The 17,434-nt window shown below is 44.2% G+C and overlaps 1 protein-coding gene across 1 annotated transcript; it reads right to left on the bottom strand.

Moving 5' to 3' along the window:
- Nucleotides 1-1,722: 1,722 nt before the first annotated feature.
- LOC146635241 (NLR family CARD domain-containing protein 3-like) lies at nucleotides 1,723-16,117 on the bottom strand. Its single transcript, XM_085345302.1, has 6 exons — nucleotides 16,052-16,117; nucleotides 8,306-8,446; nucleotides 7,902-8,003; nucleotides 3,983-4,061; nucleotides 3,649-3,835; nucleotides 1,723-3,530 (listed from the first exon to the last, which is right to left on the bottom strand). The coding sequence occupies exons 2-6, from the start codon at nucleotides 8,422-8,424 to the stop codon at nucleotides 1,723-1,725; spliced, it is 2,295 nt and encodes a 764-aa protein (XP_085201428.1). The 5' UTR covers nucleotides 8,425-8,446; nucleotides 16,052-16,117.
- Between the last annotated feature and the right edge of the window lie 1,317 nt (nucleotides 16,118-17,434).

The following is a 17,434-nucleotide window of genomic DNA, read 5'->3' as shown; positions in this document are numbered from 1 at the left end:
ACCAAGGAAGACTAACAGAGGGGCAGCCGCGCCACTGTCCCAGAAAGAGCTGAGGAGAGTCCCAGATGAGGGGTCACTCAGCAGCCGCGGAGCAGAAGCCAGGGGGGGTTGCAGTGGCGTGCCCGTGAGCTCTGCCGGCAGCCAGCTGCGCCAGAGTGACCGAGCCCCAGGCCGAGGGCACCCCACCCCCGAAGTGGCCCGAGCGAGCCCCAGGCTCCAGGCCCCAATAAGCAGCCACCAAGGAGTGAGCCGGTGTGAACCTGGGCGCCCATCCCCGGAAACAAAGAACCACCAACGCACCGATGTCTGAGGGCGTCTGCCAAGACAGCCAGACTTTTTACGGCTTCACCATGGGCATTTCTAATCTGTACCTTTGCTCCCTTAGAACGTACGTACCTGGGCCCGCCTACTATCCTTGGAAAGGTAAAATGATCCAAAGTGTATGACATCTCAAGAAAAAAAAATAAGCACCGAAATGTGCGCTGCTTTTCGGTCTGGTTACTACCGTGTATGTCAGAACCGGCACCAGATACCGATACCCATCCCTAGACAGAACTTAGAGCTGCTGAGTGTTTGATTTTATTAATTTTTTGCTGTGTTTTACTTGCATCTATTTGAAAGACTGCATGTAAAAACAAGAAATTATTTTATTTTATATGCCAGAATATACAGAAAATAGGTTTATGTGTTAAACAAATTTCTCCAAGTCAAAGACTGTTGCATATAATTCAATTTGTGCTTAATGTAATGTGCATGGGGTTCTGGGGGTGCTCCGACTCCGGAATGGGGCCCTGGCTGGGCCTTGGAGGCTTGGGTCCTGGTTGGTGGTCGCCGGGGTTGTGGGCGGGTGGGTGTATGGGGGATCAGCCTGGCGCGGGGTGCCGCCAGTGCATTGAGCCACCTGAGGGGCTCTTCAACTGGTGGGGGAGGTTGCTACATATTTGCAGGAGGTCTCCTCTCTCCAGGAACTCACTCTGCAGGTGGGGGAGAGATATAGGAGAGGTGGAGGAAGAACTCAGCCTGGGTGTCTATTGTCTTGTGTAGTCTGGGAGATGAGTGGATGATGGGGTGGGTGCAGTTTTCTCTGTGGTGGGGTCGGGTGGGCTGCCCCGGGCTCTGTGGGGCCAGGAGGCACTGCTGAACTGAGAGTATGGGCTGCCTACAGGGGTAAGCGGGGGATTCAGTTCACCAGCAGCTACAGAGACTGGACACACCATACAGAGCGACTGTACCAGTGAGGCTGCAACGAACACCTTCTACTGCATCTTTAACTGAGGGATGCACTGAATTTAGTTTATAAGACTAGAAAAACACGACACTTTTGACTGCTATGAAATATTAAAACAATCATCATGGGGCGATCGTGGCTCAAGAGTTGGGAGTTCGTCTTGTAATCGGACGGTTGCCGGTTCGAGCCCAGGCTCCGACAGTCTCGGTCGTTGTGTCCTTGGGCAAGACACTTCACCCGTTGCCTACTGGTGGTGGTCAGAGGGCCCGGTGGCGCCAGTGTCTGGCAGCCTCGCCTCTGTCAGTGCGTCCCAGGGTGGCTGTGGCTACACTGTAGCTTGCTATCACCAGTGTGTGAATGTGTGTGTGAATGGGTGGATGATTGTGTATAGTGTAAAGCGCTTTGGGGTACTTAGGTACTAAGCTTGATTATTTTTAATTGTTTGTCTCTGATTTTTATAGAAACAACAAATGAAGGTATGAGCACATATTTACTTACAGAGCTTTGTTGGAGGCTTTGACCACTGGCAGCAGCCTCAGAAGAGCCTCCTCTGAAGCAGAGTATTTCTTCAGCTCAAACACATCCAGATCTTTTTCTGATGACAGTAAAATGAAGACCAGAGCTGACCACTGAGCAGGAGACAGTTTATCTGTGGAGAGACTTCCTGAACTCAGGGATTGTTGGATCTCCTCCACTAGAGAATGATCATTCAGTTCATTCAGACAGTGGAGCAAATTTATGCTTTGCTCTGCAGACAGATTCTCACTGAGCTTCTCCTTGATGTACTGGACTGTTTCCTGATTGGTCTGTGAGTCACATCCTCTCTGTGTCACCAGACCTCGAAGGAGAGTCTGACTGGTCCGCAGTGAAAGACCCAGGAGGAAGCGGAGGAACAAATCCAGGTGTCCATTTGGACTCTGTAAAGTCTTGTTCACAGCACTCTGGTAGACCGATTTTAAATTGCTAATTTTTCTAAATAATTTAAACTTCTTAGTAGTAATTTGTTCTTCTTCCAGCAGATTGAGTCCAGAGTTGATGAAGGTCAGATGGACATGAAGAGCAGCCAGAAACTCCTGAACACTCAGATGGATGAAGCAGAACACCTTGTCCTGGTACAGTCCTTTCTCCTCTTTAAAGACCTGTGTGAACACTCCTGAGTACACTGAGGCTGCTCTGATATCGATGCCACAGTCTGTCAGGTTTGATTCATAGAAGATCAGGTTTCCTTTCTGCAGCTGATCAAAAGCCAGTTTTCCCAGAGACTCAATCATCTTCCTGCTCTCTGGACTCCAGTGTGGATCTGTCTCAGCTCCTCCATCATACTTGACCTTCTTCAGTTTGGCCTGAACCACCAGGAAGTGGATGTACATCTCAGTTAGGGTCTTGGGCAGCTGTCCTCCCTCTCTGGTTTTCAGTACATCCTCCAGAACTGTAGCAGTGATCCAGCAGAAGACTGGGATGTGGCACATGATGTGGACACTTCGTGATGTCTTGATGTGGGAGATGATCCTGCTGGAATACTTCTTGTCTCTGAATCTCTTCCTGAAGTACTCCTCCTTCTGTGGGTCAGTGAACCCTCTGACCTCTGTCACCATGCCAACACATGCAGGAGGGATCTGATTGGCTGCTGCAGGTCGTGTGGTTATCCAGAGGTGAGCAGAGGGAAGCAGTTTCCCCTTGATGAGGTTTGTCAGCAGCACATCCACTGAGCTGGACTTTCTAGGGTCAGTTAGGATTTTAGTTTTATGGAAGTCCAGAGGAAGTCGACACTCATCCAGACCATCAAAGATGAACAGAACCTGGAAGTCTTCAAAGCTGCAGATTTCTGCTTCTTTGGTTTCAGTAAAGAAGTGATGAACAAGTTCCACCAAGCTGAACTTTTCCTCTTTCAGCACATTCAGCTCTCTGAAAGTGAATGGAAATATGAACTGGAAGTCCTGGTTGGCTTTGTCTTCAGCCCAGTCGAGGGTGTATTTCTGTGTTAAGACTGTTTTCCCAATGCCAGCCACTCCCTTTGTCAGCACTGTTCTGATTGGTTCTTCTCTTCCAGGTGAAGCTTCAAAGATGTCTTCTTGTCTGATTGTTATTTCTGGTCTGTCTGATTTCCTGGATGCTGTTTCAATCTGTCTGACCTCATGTTCATCATTGACCTCTGCAGTCCCTCCCTCTGTGATGTAGAGCTCTGTGTAGATCTGATTCAGAAGGGTTGGGTTTCCTGCTTTAGCGATCCCCTCAAACACACACTGGAACTTCTTCTTCAGCTCAGATTTAAGTTTACGTTGGCAAACTTCAGCAAGATGTTCTCAATAAATAAACAAAGAATATCACTTCATTATTTACAAATACCATATGACAACTTTTTCTGAACAAATGTTATTCATCTCTTGAGAGAGCTTAAATATTCAGAGATATCCTCTTACTGCTCTGCAGATGGTCAGCCAACTCCTCCTGCTTCATTCTCCTCAGAAAGTCTAGTGTGATCTTCACAAATGCCTCGCTGCTGCTGTTTCTCTGACTCTCTAAGAATTCTGGGTAATCTGGACTCAGAACCTTCTGGATCTTCTTCAGCTCATTCTTCACAAAAGTGATGATGTTGTCCTCCAGCAGCTGGAACAGAATACTTTATGAATGATCCATGGAGCCAAACATCAGATCCATGTTGGACACACTGACAATCCACTGGTCTATAAAGATCAGCATGGAGATGACTGTGAACAGAATAGATGTAAAAGTAGTTTTTGTACATGTACAGACCATAAATATGGAGTCCAGGTGTGTTTGATGCTGCTGGGCAGACTGACCACTGGAAAGCTCTGAGCTCTCCTGGTCCACTCTGTGGAGGAATCACGAAGAATTAGTTCAAGCCGAGGATAAAGAACCAGTAGACTTCTGCTCAAATAACTTCATCTGAATTAAGTTAGTCAAGTGAACACTCCGGATATTATTTCATTGAAGAGTTAATCCATCCAAGCACAGGTGTGTACTGATTTACACAACACAGGTACGGTGGCTCATAGAGGTGGGAATCACCATACATCCCACGATACGATATTATTGCAATTTTTTAAAATCTTTTGCGATATTCAGATTCTGTACATAAAGGTAAACTTTATCAATATTCATTTTATCTAATATCAAAGTCTCACACTCAGTCTTTCTCTCATTTCAGTCAGTTTTATTGTTGACAAACTTGAACGGTTTGTATTACAGTCTAGTCCAACTTAACTGAATGCAACCATCTGGTACAATTATAGCTATTCTGAACTATGCAATTTATGAAAACTATGCAGCCCATTCAGCAACTGAAGAATTTGAAAGTAAATGAAAACAAAATATAATTTTACATTAAATAAAAAAGTTTTAAACTTAATTAAATAAAACATGTCTTAAATTAAAATAAGTAAACTGTCATGTTTATTGCTGCTAAAAAAAACATTAAACACATTTGGACAGTGAAGGAATGTCAGGATTCTTGCTCAGAAAAAGGAGCTGATCAACATGCTCTGAAGTCAGAGCATGTTCCAGTCCACAAAAACTTTTTTTGTAACAAAATATCGATTTCTGCTGTCCCTGTATCGATACATTATTAGCAAACAAAATATGACGATACTACACAGTATCGATTTTTTCCCCCACCCCTAGTGGCTCATGACAGGCAAATTGGTGCTCAATAAACATTTAACCACCTGATCTGCATATTTGAATAATTATCCTGAGTATGTGCATTAGTATTGGACTTTGAGCTGTGTGTTGTTCCTGCTCTTCACTCTTTCTAGCAGCTTCTGTCCTGTAAAGCTTTGTCAGCTGCAATGAATCTACAACAACAGCATGATACGTTTCTGGAGTTTGAACAATCACAGATTTGACTTGGGACTGACCTCAAACAACTTGTTGTCATGGTAATAGTCTACATATTCATTGGCTCCCAGTCAGTGTAGTTATGTGTGTACAAAGTAAGAAGACGCTTCAGACAGATGTTCCCACACACACAGCAGTAAAACATCAGACTACGTGGACAGATGAATGCTTGAAGCCTCCAAACATTTACATGGAAAAGCTTCAAATGTCTGTTTGTGTCAACAGTTCAGTGAGCAGAAGATGAACTGATCTCCCCAAGGCACAAAGTGTTCTCCATCTATAAGATACAAATGGCCTGCCTGCATTTGTATAGCGCTTTTCTAGTCCTTAAGGACCCCAAAGCGCTTTACACTACATTCAGTCATTCACACACACATTCACACACTGGCAATAGCAAGCTACACTGTAGCCACAGCCGCCCTGGGCGCACTGACAGAGGCGAGGCTGCCGGACACTGGCGCCACCGGGCCCTCTGACCACCACCAGTAGGCAAACATGGGGTTAGTATCTTGCCCAAGGATATTTGGCATGCAGCCAGGAGGCAGCCTGGGATCGAACCACCGACCTTCTGATTGGTGGCTGACCTGCTCTGCCACCTGAGCTACAGCCACCCCGGCTGTAGCTCAGGAAACTTTTGTGAAACTTTTCCTACAGAAACTGGAACAACTATAAACATTTGTGTAACTGCTGATCAGTCCTACATCACTGAGGGAATCTAAGCTCAGTCCTTCACACAGAGCAGCTTCAGCTCTGGGACTTCTACAATATTTCTGCTGGATTAGGATCCAGAGTTTGAGTTCGTTTAGTGCTTATAAAACTTTGTTTTTTCTTTGACCGTCCTTTAGAAGAATGACTTGTTTGCTTTGTGTCACTGTCTGACTTTCTCATGAGACTCAGTGATTCTACAAGAGGAGCAGCAGTAGGATGACTTAGAGCCCAGTTAATAACACTAAATAAAATATGAGGTCTCTGACAGTTATTAGACATGATCTTGGAGAAATACTTTGTTTCTGCTGCTCTTACAGCCTTCTGATTGATAACAATGATCTGGTAAGATTATTCAACCAAGGCTGGGTTTTAGGTTTTAGACTCCTGGTTGTGAGAGGACCACTGGAATCAAAGATTTCCACAGGCGGGATATTTGATAACTCCTGGCATCCTGGGGCCAGTGGGGACTGCTCCTCAATAGCGGCTAAGATACACACAGGCGCCATCTTGACACAACCCTATGACAGGCAGCTTGGAGCTGAGTACAATATAAAGCACCTTGAGGCGACTGTTGTTGTGATTGGGCGCTATATAAATAAAACTGAATTGAATTGATGGAGGTCTCATTAACAGCAGCCAGTATGAGCCAGGCTTTAGCTGCTTAGATGTTACCCTGGGTCTCTTTGTGACCTCTCAGACTGTTTAACAGATCAGACATAAAGACATGAGAATCAGAGACCAAGTGTTACGTGCAGGCTGTGTGCAGGCAGTGTGCAGGCAGGAGTGGTGATATGAAGGACCCAAAATGCAGACTCACGGAAATCAAAGGTGAACCTAAATACAGCTTTAATGCTGAACTCCCAAAAAAGTAACAAAACTGAGACCCCAAGGTAAACTTTACACAGACAGAACACACAGCAAAATAAGGGTAGATCGCGACACGGACACAGAGAAACACAGGGCTTAAATACACAGAGGGAGCAATCAGGGAATGGGTAACAGGAGGGAAACACAGCTGGGGCAAATCAGGCCTAACGAGACAAGAGGAAAGAAAAACCAGACACATTAACATCAGACATGGACCTTCAAAATTAAAGAGGAAACATAACACAGACTGAACTAAAGACACAGACTCACATGCAGGCACTGCAACAAAGGGAACAAAGACATGGGAAACAGGGCAGACAGACACTGACTGGACACGGGGATATAGCAACTAAGGACTACACAGAGACATAAACCATAAGACATAACTCTAACGAAGAAACCAAAGAATAGAAATAATAAATAATACAATAAACTCAAAACCCTGGGTCAACGACCCAGGCATCCTAACACCAAGCAGCTCTGTTCTTTAAAGACAAACATGAACCCACTCAGTACAGACTTTCCCCAGAGATATGAGCATCACTGTCCTGAAACAGCAAATGACCAAGTCTAAGATTTTTATCTTTGTTTTTTCATTGTTTTCTTTTTAATGAATATCTTGATCCCTTGTGGGGATAGGTTAATTGGATAATCCAAATTGCCACTAGGTGTGAATGTGCGAGTGAATGTGAGTATGAATGGTTGTCTGTCCTTGTGTGTTAGCCCTGCGACAGACTGGCGACCTGTCCAGGGTGTACCCCGCCTCTCGCCCTATGACAGCTGGGATTGGCTATTTACATGAAAAGGGAAAGATAATCTCTGAATCGAGGAGGGGGCCTAAGGGTACATCTTTCGCCATCTTACAATGCTGTGATTGCAGCCATTCCCCAACCATTGATCAGTGGGCTTTGATCACTGGTTGTTGATCAATGGTCATGAGAATTTGCATATTAATAATCAAGGAACTGAACTCCCAGCCTATTGTTCCTTCAGTGGGCTGGTTTCAGTCATTATGCAAATGCACTGTTTATAAGATTGGGGAAACTTGCAGTCAGCTGAGACTGAAGAAGTCACTTGGATGAATGACAAAACGTTTCTCCCACTGAAAACGCTACGTCCAGATGAACAGAATCCACTTTTGGCGCTTTTTAATGGATCTTTGTAAAAATCAGAGGATTTTCAGGTCATATTTATCCGGGAAAACACAAATATGTAACGGAACTCATCACAGTTCTCTGACCTCATTGGTCCAGGTTCATCACTGAAGTTTGGATTGTGACCTTTGGACCGGTCACTGGTCACAGACAGACGGCTGGATCCTCCAGACGGGGTCCTCTGACCTCTGCAGACAAACATGTTTTATTTAATGATAAATTCTCCAATAAAGTCATTGAAGCAGCTCTGATCACACAGACTGCAGATAATGCAGCTGCTTCCTGTCAGTAACAGTCCTCTTAGATCAGAGTACAGCTTTTTACAGGAAAACTGGACAAAACTAACTTTTGTTAGAAATTCATTTTCATTTCCTCTCAGCACACAAACCAACCCAGTCATAAAATCAACCAGAATCAACAGTATAATATAATAATGTATAATGTTAGTGCAGAACAATTTCTGTTAACTCAGTGAGTTCAGCTCTCTGACCTCGATGGTCCAGGTTCATCACTGAAATTTGGATTGTGACCTTTGGACCGGTCACTGGTCACAGACGGACGGCTGGATCCTGCAGACTCTGCTCTTTCCTCCTCTTCCTCCATCATCATCTTCTTGTGGACTTCAGTCAGTCTGAGAGGTAAACCAAAAACACTCAGTGAGTTCACATTAACAGAAGTAACTGAGTTACGGTCGCTGACCTCTGACTGTAATGTAACCTAGAAACCAGGTCAATATGTCTGTAGGTTCTCAGTCATCCAGGTCATGATGATCTAAAAAGCTTGGAAAGAAAAGAGACTCCTTTAAATTTCTTGAAGACGTTTCATCTGAGAAGCTTCTTCAGTTCTAAAACCAAACACTGCACAGTTCCAGATATTTAAACCCTTGAGGAAAAGAAAGAGGGTCGCTGACCCACTATTGATCATATGACTTATTACAAGATCAATAGTGTGTTTTACTGATTCTCAGTAGCTCTGCTTTGACAGTCACCACCATCATTAAGCAGAATATCAAACAACTGCATGTTGTGGGTCAAATGTTTGTGCATGTTGTATGTGTTTCCTCTTTGTTGTTATCAGTGTTGGGTCATTACTCAAAAAAGTAATTATTACACAGAACACTTTTATTAAAGGTAATGAGTACGTTACTTAATTATATCCACAAGAAAATACTTATACCCCGCATAACATTACTTTCATGTTACTGTGGAAAATGAGCTGAAGCACTGTCTCATTATGACCATTTAACAATATAAAGCTACAGCCCCACACACCAACACAGATCCTGATGAGGACACACGTGATCTTTCTGAGTATTTAGGTATGAACACAAATCAAAGATGAAACCAGCAAAAAGACACTTCAAAGTGATTCTACTGTAAAAACATGAACAGGTAGAAACCTGCAGGCTGACTGCTTATCAGTTTGTTACCTGTTCAAGATTAGCAGCAGCTCACTTTGTCACAGTGCTGGTCTGGGGTCAGCATTTACTCAGCTTTAATGTCACTCTGGGTTCTTGGTTAGCTTAGCGTTAGCATGCTGTCTGGCTAGCGTAGCGTTAGAGCTCTGGCAGGTGTCTCGTATGTAAATATTAATAACAAGTGACAGTAAAGGAGGTTAGGGTTGTCCAAATTCATAGGCTGCATCCTCCTGAGGACCCGGCCTGCACGGTCTATGTGGGCCGGGTCCTCAGAAGGTCGGGTAGGCCGGAAGTAAACAGCCGTGAAATTGGACGGTCTAGCCTTCTGATTTGCATCACCAGCTGTCTCAGTGGAGTTTAATAAACTCGTCCGTCTGCTCCTTGCTATCTAAAATATAACAGGACACTGGTGTAAATTCTCTACCATTTCACACTTCTGTTTAATCAGTTTTCTGTTTGACGTTTATTCAGCTGTGTGAAAACCACCCGAGGGATTAAAAAAAGTTTTATTTTATCTAATCTAGTAACTTTAAACTCAGCCAAATCGATTTACTCACGAACAAATAAAACACTGAAAAAACCAAACAATAACATTTTTAGGTTATCTAAGTGACTTATATTACGTTTAACCTGAGTAGCGAAAGACCGAGGTGATCTGAAAATGATGTGCCGGGAGTTTGCCCTTCTCGCCGGCTGTAGTGACCTTGACCTCCCGGCTAACTATCAAGCTGGTGGGTAACAGACTTGATAAACCGAGCAGATATTTAAAGTTTACACAGCTACATTCTCGCCTGAAAATATGTTAAAGGTTTATTTTATGACCCAAAGAGTACTATCCGGTCGTTCAGCCTGACGTCACTAGCCGTGTCTGTCCGAGTATGGCAGCCTCGTCGCGAGCTCCCCCAAGCAACGGCTTTCTTCTGTGTTTAATTTTACTTTTCCCTTATTTTTTCACGAGTAGCACTTGTCTCCTTGTGTACGACCGACAAACCCTACTGGACATAAAATACGGTCTTTCTTATAACTTTCCGGAGTTCAAGTTTTGCAACACGGACGCTCCGTTTGCAGACCCCCCATTCATCTCACCTGAGACGCCTTTGTTCTCTGTCCCTGGAGGCCGCAAACGCCGACGCAGAGGGAGAAGATCTGGCGTTCTGGTTCGACTGAGACGGCGCACTAACAGACCACCGTTACCCAGTTTATTACTGGCTAATGTGCAGTCTCTGGAGAACAAGCTGTGCGAGCTTCGGGCACGGATCTCATTCCAGCGAGAGATGCGGGACTGCTGCGTGATCTGCCTCACAGAAACCTGGCTATCGGACAAGGTACCCGACTCCGCAATACAACTACCGGGGTTCTCCGTGCATCGTGCGGACAGGTCACAGGAGCTTACTGGGAAAAGCAGAGGCGGTGGTGTATGTTTCATGATCAACAACAGCTGGTGTGATTATGCGAACGTGCACCCGGTCAAATCCTTCTGCTCACCGGACCTGGAGTACCTGATGATTAAGTGCCGGCCATTCTGGCTACCGAGGGAATTTACAGCAGTGATTATTACGGCTGTTTACATTCCCCCACAAGCCGACACTGACCGAGCACTCAGGGAACTGTACAGCGCGATCAGCAGTGAGGAAACCGCACACCCAGAGGCAGCGTTTATCACAGCCGGAGACTTTAATAAGGGAAACCTGAAGAAAGTCTCACCAAAACTCCACCAACACATCCATTTCAACACTCGTGGAGACCGGCTCCTCGACCACTGCTACACCTCTTTCCGGGATGCGTACAAAGCCCTCCCCCGCGCCCCATTCGGCCAATCAGATCACCGCTCCATCCTGCTCCTGCCCGCCTACAGGCAGAAGCTGAAACAGGAAGCTCCAACCCGGAGGGCGGTACACTGTTGGACGGACCAATCGGAGTCTGCGCTGCGGGACTGTTTTGATCACGCGGACTGGGAAATGTTTCACGTGGCTGCCAAAGACATTGATGAGTACACAGACTCAGTCTGTGGATTTATCAGGAAATGCGTGGAAGATGTCGTCCCATCCAGAACAGTTAAATCCTTCCCAAATCAAAAACCTTGGATTAACGGAGATGTTCGCGCGGCACAGAACACCGCCTTTGCCTCCGCGAACACATCGGACTACAAATATGCACATTACCAACTTCGGAAGACGATCAAAGCAGCCAAACGTGAGTACAGGGACAGGGTGGAGCAACAGTTTGACAACCCTCGGAGTATGTGGCAGGGTCTAAACACGATCGCAGACTTTAGAGGGAAACCCAGCACACCGCAGACCACGGCCTCTCTGTGTGAGGATCTAAACGTATTCTACGCTAGATTCGACACAGCGAACACCATGAGACCGGACAGTGTGCGCACCGCGGATGACGTCAGTGCGCACACTGTGTCTGAGGTGGATGTGCGGAAGTGCTTCAGGAAGGTGAACGCGCGCAAAGCTACTGGTCCGGACGGGATTCCCGGCCGCGTCCTCAAGTCATGCGCGGCTCAGCTGGCTGGAGTGTTCACACACATCTTCAACCTTTCCCTCTCTCTGTCTGTAGTCCCAGCCTGCTTCAAAATGGCCACCATCGTCCCTGTACCCAAATCCTCCACCATCTCCTCATTGAATGACTGGCGACCTGTAGCCCTGACCCCCATCGTAAGCAAATGCTTCGAGAAGCTGGTCAGGGACTTCATCTGCTCTGCACTACCCGACTCACTGGACCCTCTACAGTTTGCATACCGCCACAACAGGTCCACTGATGATGCCATAGCCCTGACACTACACACTGCCCTGTCACACCTGGAGAAGAGAGACACGTATGTGAGAATGCTGTTTGTAGATTACAGCTCAATACCATCGTTCCCTCGAAGCTGGACAGGAAACTGCAGGATCTAGGACTGAGCAGCTCCCTCTGCAGCTGGATCCTTAGCTTCCTGTCTGACAGACGCCAAGTGGTCAGACTGGGCAGCATCACCTCATCCCCCATCACACTGAACACTGGTGCTCCACAGGGGTGTGTACTGAGCCCTCTCCTGTACTCACTCTACACCTACGACTGCACAGCCACTAACAACTCCAACATCATTGTGAAGTTTGCGGACGACACTACAGTGGTGGGTCTTATCACCAACGGTGATGAGATGGCTTACAGGGAGGAGGTCAGCGCCCTGACCCACTGGTGTCAAGACAACCATCTCACCCTCAACGTCGCAAAGACAAAGGAGTTGATAGTGGACTTCCGGAGGTGCAGAGAAGTACACACCCCTATCACCATCAACGGCGCTGCTGTGGAGAGAGTGAGCAGCTTCCGGTTCCTTGGAGTACATCTGGCTGAGGATCTTACGTGGTCAGTACACACAAACAAAACAGTGAAGAAGGCGCAGCAGCGCCTCTTCTTTCTCAGGAGACTGAAAAGATTCAGCATGAGCCCCCGCATCCTCAGGACCTTCTATCACTGTGCCATTGAGAGCATCCTCACTGGATGCATCACCACCTGGTATGGCAACAGCACCGCCTACAACTGCAAAGCTCTCCAGCGAGTAGTGCGGTGCTCTGAACGGATAATTGGAGGTGAGCTTCCCTCCTTCCAAGACATCTACAGGAAGCGCTGCCTGAGGAAAGCGGGGAGAATCATCAAGGACTCCAGTCACCCCAGCCATAAACTGTTCAGACTGCTTCCATCAGGAAGGAGGTTCTGCAGCATCCGGTCCCGTACCAGCAGACTGAGAGACAGCTTCTTCCACCAGGCCATCAGACTGCTGAACACTTCATAGACACCTCAGCTTCACTACTGGAACTTCAACATTATGCACTACACACTGTACAGTAATGCCACTGTTTTGCACATGTCTCAACTCTGTATATTTTTATATATTTTATTTTATTATTTCTTACTATTTAATTTGTAAAAATGTGTACACACACACACACACACACACACACACACACACACCCACACACACACACACACGTAGAAAAACATTTAGTATACACATCCAGAAATGCATACACTATTATATATTGTACATATATTTATTAGTTTCAGGTTGGCCATTCTTGTATTTTGCTCGTTTGTGTTGTTGTGTTTTGCACATCTCTGTTGCTTGTGGGGCTCGCACACAAGAATTTCACTCGCATGTGCTGTGCCAGTGTGCCTGCACATGTGATGTGACAATAAAAGTGATTTGATTTGATTTAAACTCCGCTGCAGGTCCATATATCAAACGATCACTATGCCATTACTGAGAGTTGAAAAACTGTCTAAAGTCTTTCATCTTTAATAAAATGATCAGCGTTCTGCTCTACCAGGTGTAACAATTGAGTTTAACATCCAGGCATCCATGAAAACGGAATTTATGACATTTAACGGAGTTAGAAGTTAGCAGGGAGTTAGCTCGCTAGCTTCTATCTAAATACAATATAGCATGTCCTGACTGCGGGGTTTTGTAAACAAATTAAAACGTACAGCTTTGTTATCACTTCCAGCATAAATGAAGACAGAAAACTAAACAGCAGTGACGTTTGTAGGGTTACTGAAGTTGGGCTAGCTGGTATATAATGATGTGCTACGTGACCGCTAGCGACACAGCTATGTTAGCATAATATAAACAAGCTAACTTTTTTTCCACTCGATAAAAGTTAACGTGAGTGTTCTCGGTGGTCAGGAACAAATGTAATCGCATGGCAGGATGCTGTAAAAGGACCAAACTTCAGCCAGGAGAACAACTGAGATAATCCATCCACAATACGAGGTTAGTCATTCATATACTGCTGCATGGGCTGGGCTGTAGTTACATCCTAAGGTTTTAAAAACTGAGCTTAAATAAATGATTAGCGGTAATAAAAGCCGAGGGAGGTCAACAGTGATCACTGACTGTTTTAGGAGCTTTTTGAGATTAAATAGAAGAAAATACAAAACATTAAACATGTTAACAACACAAAAGCCATATTAAACGCAAACTACTTTTGGCCCGGAAGTAGGATTCGTCACCTCATCACTTAGCAATCGGATAAAAACTTAGTAGCGGCCGCCATTGTTGGAAACTGGAATTAGCTGGGCCACGCTATGAATTCTGGGATATGGTGAGCCACGAAGGACACACCCGACCCATCCATCAAATTCAGGGAAAGAAGGACACATTTGTCGGCTGCATTCAGAGGAGTCTACGAATTTGGACAGTCTTCGCTGCGTTGCTGTGACATAATCAGCCTACAAATGCGGCCTCAGGAGGATGCAGCCCATGAATTTGGACAACCCCGTTGTCGCTACCAGAAACCCGATCAGTACCACGCATGTGTAAATCCTACGTCACTTCCTCTCTTTGCCAACATTGCGACAGTTAATGGGGGTGTCCATATTCGGGTCCTCAGGAGGATGCAGCCCATGAATTTGGACATGACCAATATATTTGATAATATACACAGTTAGCGCCCAGTTAGCTCCTAGCATTTCTCGACAGCTCTGCCTCTTTTTGGACTGCCCGGGACATTTAAACAATGGATACCTCCGTATACAAACAAATTCATGCTTTTCTCCTCAACATAGAGCTTCCCCCGATTGAATAACGGCGCTGTAAAATAACAAGGATTTTTTTTATTAATCTTCTCAAACACTTCATTTTACATGTCAACAAAAAGTTATGTATCAGTATAAGTGGTTAAGAACAAAGCAGTCATCGAACAAAGAACAATAGAAGAACAGTATAGGTCAGAAATACCATAAAGCAGCATACAAGTACAATAAAGTGACCTATCATATAAAAGTAAAAACAAAAGTACGCAAATACAATCTAGCTACATCAATTGAAAAGCTGCATCAAAAATTCAAGTAAGGTGTGAGCTTTATTTAAGTTACACTTGTCTAATGAAGCCTTCCACAGCAGGACTTCATTTTTAAAGCCAACAAAGGTCGGAATAATTTTCAAGAAGCGACATTTATGAATGAAAAATTTTGCAACTATAATAAGTTGTTAATCCCAAATTCTATTTTTTTTTCTGCTTATAGGCCAAATCTAATTCTTTGAAAGGTTAGAGAAGGGCAGTCAATATTTTTAGAGGTTAACCAGTACTGAAAATCATCTGGAACTCTCACATGAATAAAAAAAGATGCTGTAGTTTAAATATCAGTATTGCAGAAAGTGCATGCGTTCGTATCTATATTGAATTTCTTGTGAAGATAGTCATTGGACGGATATATATCATTTAAAATTTTAAAGTGATTTTCTTTTGCTTTAGGAATTGGAAAAGAAAGATATTTAGTCAAAATGTCGAATTATAATCTCTAAACATATATTTTCCTTTTAGTTGAAAAGAAAAAAGTTTGGTGAGAATTGTCCTTAAAAATGTATTATTGCATGCCTTTCCTTTAAATTGGTGATCATCAATTATTAAGGACGGTTTACAAATTATAGAGGAGGTAGTGACAAGAGGTAAAGGCGAGAAAAACACTGCAGCTGAGTTGTGACATCATCACGTACGCCGCGTCCTCTGTGGACTCACAAAGTACAAACTATGTAAACAAACACGAACGTAGCTTAGAATGGCGGACACACTCGTCCCTTTTGGTCCAGCTGTGAGTCCGTTAACGTGAACTATGGAGCAGCAGATTTCTGCTGTTTGTGCAGAAACTAAGCTGCACACAGCTGATGTTAGCCAGGAAAACATCACACACTGACTTTAATGGAGAGACCGGAAATAAAAACACACACAGTTTGTTGTGTGAAGAAATCAAACATCAGCTGAATAAACAGTAAAGTTCCTAAAGACAAACTGTTAAAGAAAGAAAAGAAACAAAGAAACAAAGCAAACTTACAGTTTCTTTACACCCACCAACAACAAAAGCTCAACTCCACACCTGGACACTAAACACTAGTGCTGCGTCCTGCAACACTGACGCACCGACGCATGTATCAAGCTCACAGAGCGAAACCTGATGCGTGCGTCGCTTTAAGAAAAAGTCACGTGATCGATACAGCCGCTGTATCGCTCATTGCCAACGCGCCAAACTGTCTTTAAAAGGTACCGCATCCGCATCTGCCAATGGAATGAGTCGCCACCAAAAAAAACCACAAAATTACTCTCGCAAAGATAAAAAATTTATAATAAACTCTGAGTCAATTACATTAACTGGGTAATATTATATTCACAATACTTTCATTTTAATTTTCACTTAATTTCATTCACAATATATTTTTAAGATGTCTACAATATTTGCAATGTAAAACATATAAAATGATTCCATGGAAAGTACAGTACCTTACAGTGTACAAGAATGACTAGGTCATTGAATCAGTGTCTGTTGTGAGTCTAAAGTAAGTTGCCTGCAATGATATTTAAGGTCCAGCAGGTGTCAGTATGGAGCAAAACAGCAAAACTGTGTCGACACAGTATCGATACAGTTTGGGGAATGTGCTGAAACGTTTCACGAGGCCTCATCTACCCATCACTACCTTGACCCTCTTTGTTATGGCGTTTATGTCATTTATTAATAATAGGCTCTATAACGCTTGAGCCTTTTTGCAGTCGCCTTGGATTGCTTGGAACCCCGGTGGGATCGATACTAAAAATGTAACTGTTATCATCTATCACCCATTTACTATATGTCAGCTTCTCGGCTATGCACAGCACAGCTTAGCTGCCACACACACACACATGCATGCACACACAGGAACAAAAAAATAGTTGAAATGGTTATAACTGGTCCAACTACACTAAGTACAATTCATGGACCCTCTGGGCAAGCTAGAACATGTCCTGTATCTTCAGAACATGTGCAACAAACTATAAAGTTAATAATACACTTTTACTAAGGTATATTTTGCACAGTGGAAACTGAACTGAAAGCTTTCATTTTTATTCAAATATGGAAGAAAAAATCCACAATTTTGCTGGTGAACAAAGTTTCTCATAATGAGGCCAGTGTATGTACAGGTAATTCCCGTCACCAATAACTCAGACTGCCCTAAACCTTTAGTAATTAGTATTTCACTTCTTGGATCCGGACTATATGATGTCATGTCAGGAACAAAAGCCCACTCACCTGAGGTGCAGGCAATCAGAAGAATGATTACCTGAAAACAGATGAACTAACTGGCTGCACTAAGCTCCTGTATAAAATAAAACAATACTTCTATTTTGGAAGTTGTGTAAATGCTGCTGCATCCGGGCATGTGTGCATAGATGCAAGTTTTAACTC

Source organism: Diplotaxodon limnothrissa, linkage group LG3 (genome assembly GCF_057381915.1).
Source record: "Diplotaxodon limnothrissa isolate DT_005_m linkage group LG3, D_limnothrissa_male_GT1.1, whole genome shotgun sequence".
Classification (NCBI taxonomy): Eukaryota; Metazoa; Chordata; class Actinopteri; order Cichliformes; family Cichlidae; genus Diplotaxodon; species Diplotaxodon limnothrissa.
This window is presented reverse-complemented; position numbering and strand designations above follow the sequence as displayed.

What these genes read in the sequence shown, in the direction of transcription:
- LOC146635241 (XM_085345302.1), bottom strand. Translation starts at nt 8,424, where the DNA reads ATGATGATGGAGGAAGAGGAGGAAAGAGCAGAGTCTGCAGGATCCAGC. An exon ending in GATGAACCTGGACCAATGAG is followed by an intron (nt 4,062 to 7,901) that starts GTCAGAGAACTG and finishes ATTCCTCCACAG; the next exon opens with AGTGGACCAGGAGAGCTCAG. An exon ending in GGCTGACCATCTGCAGAGCA is followed by an intron (nt 3,531 to 3,648) that starts GTAAGAGGATAT and finishes TTATTTATTGAG; the next exon opens with AACATCTTGCTGAAGTTTGC.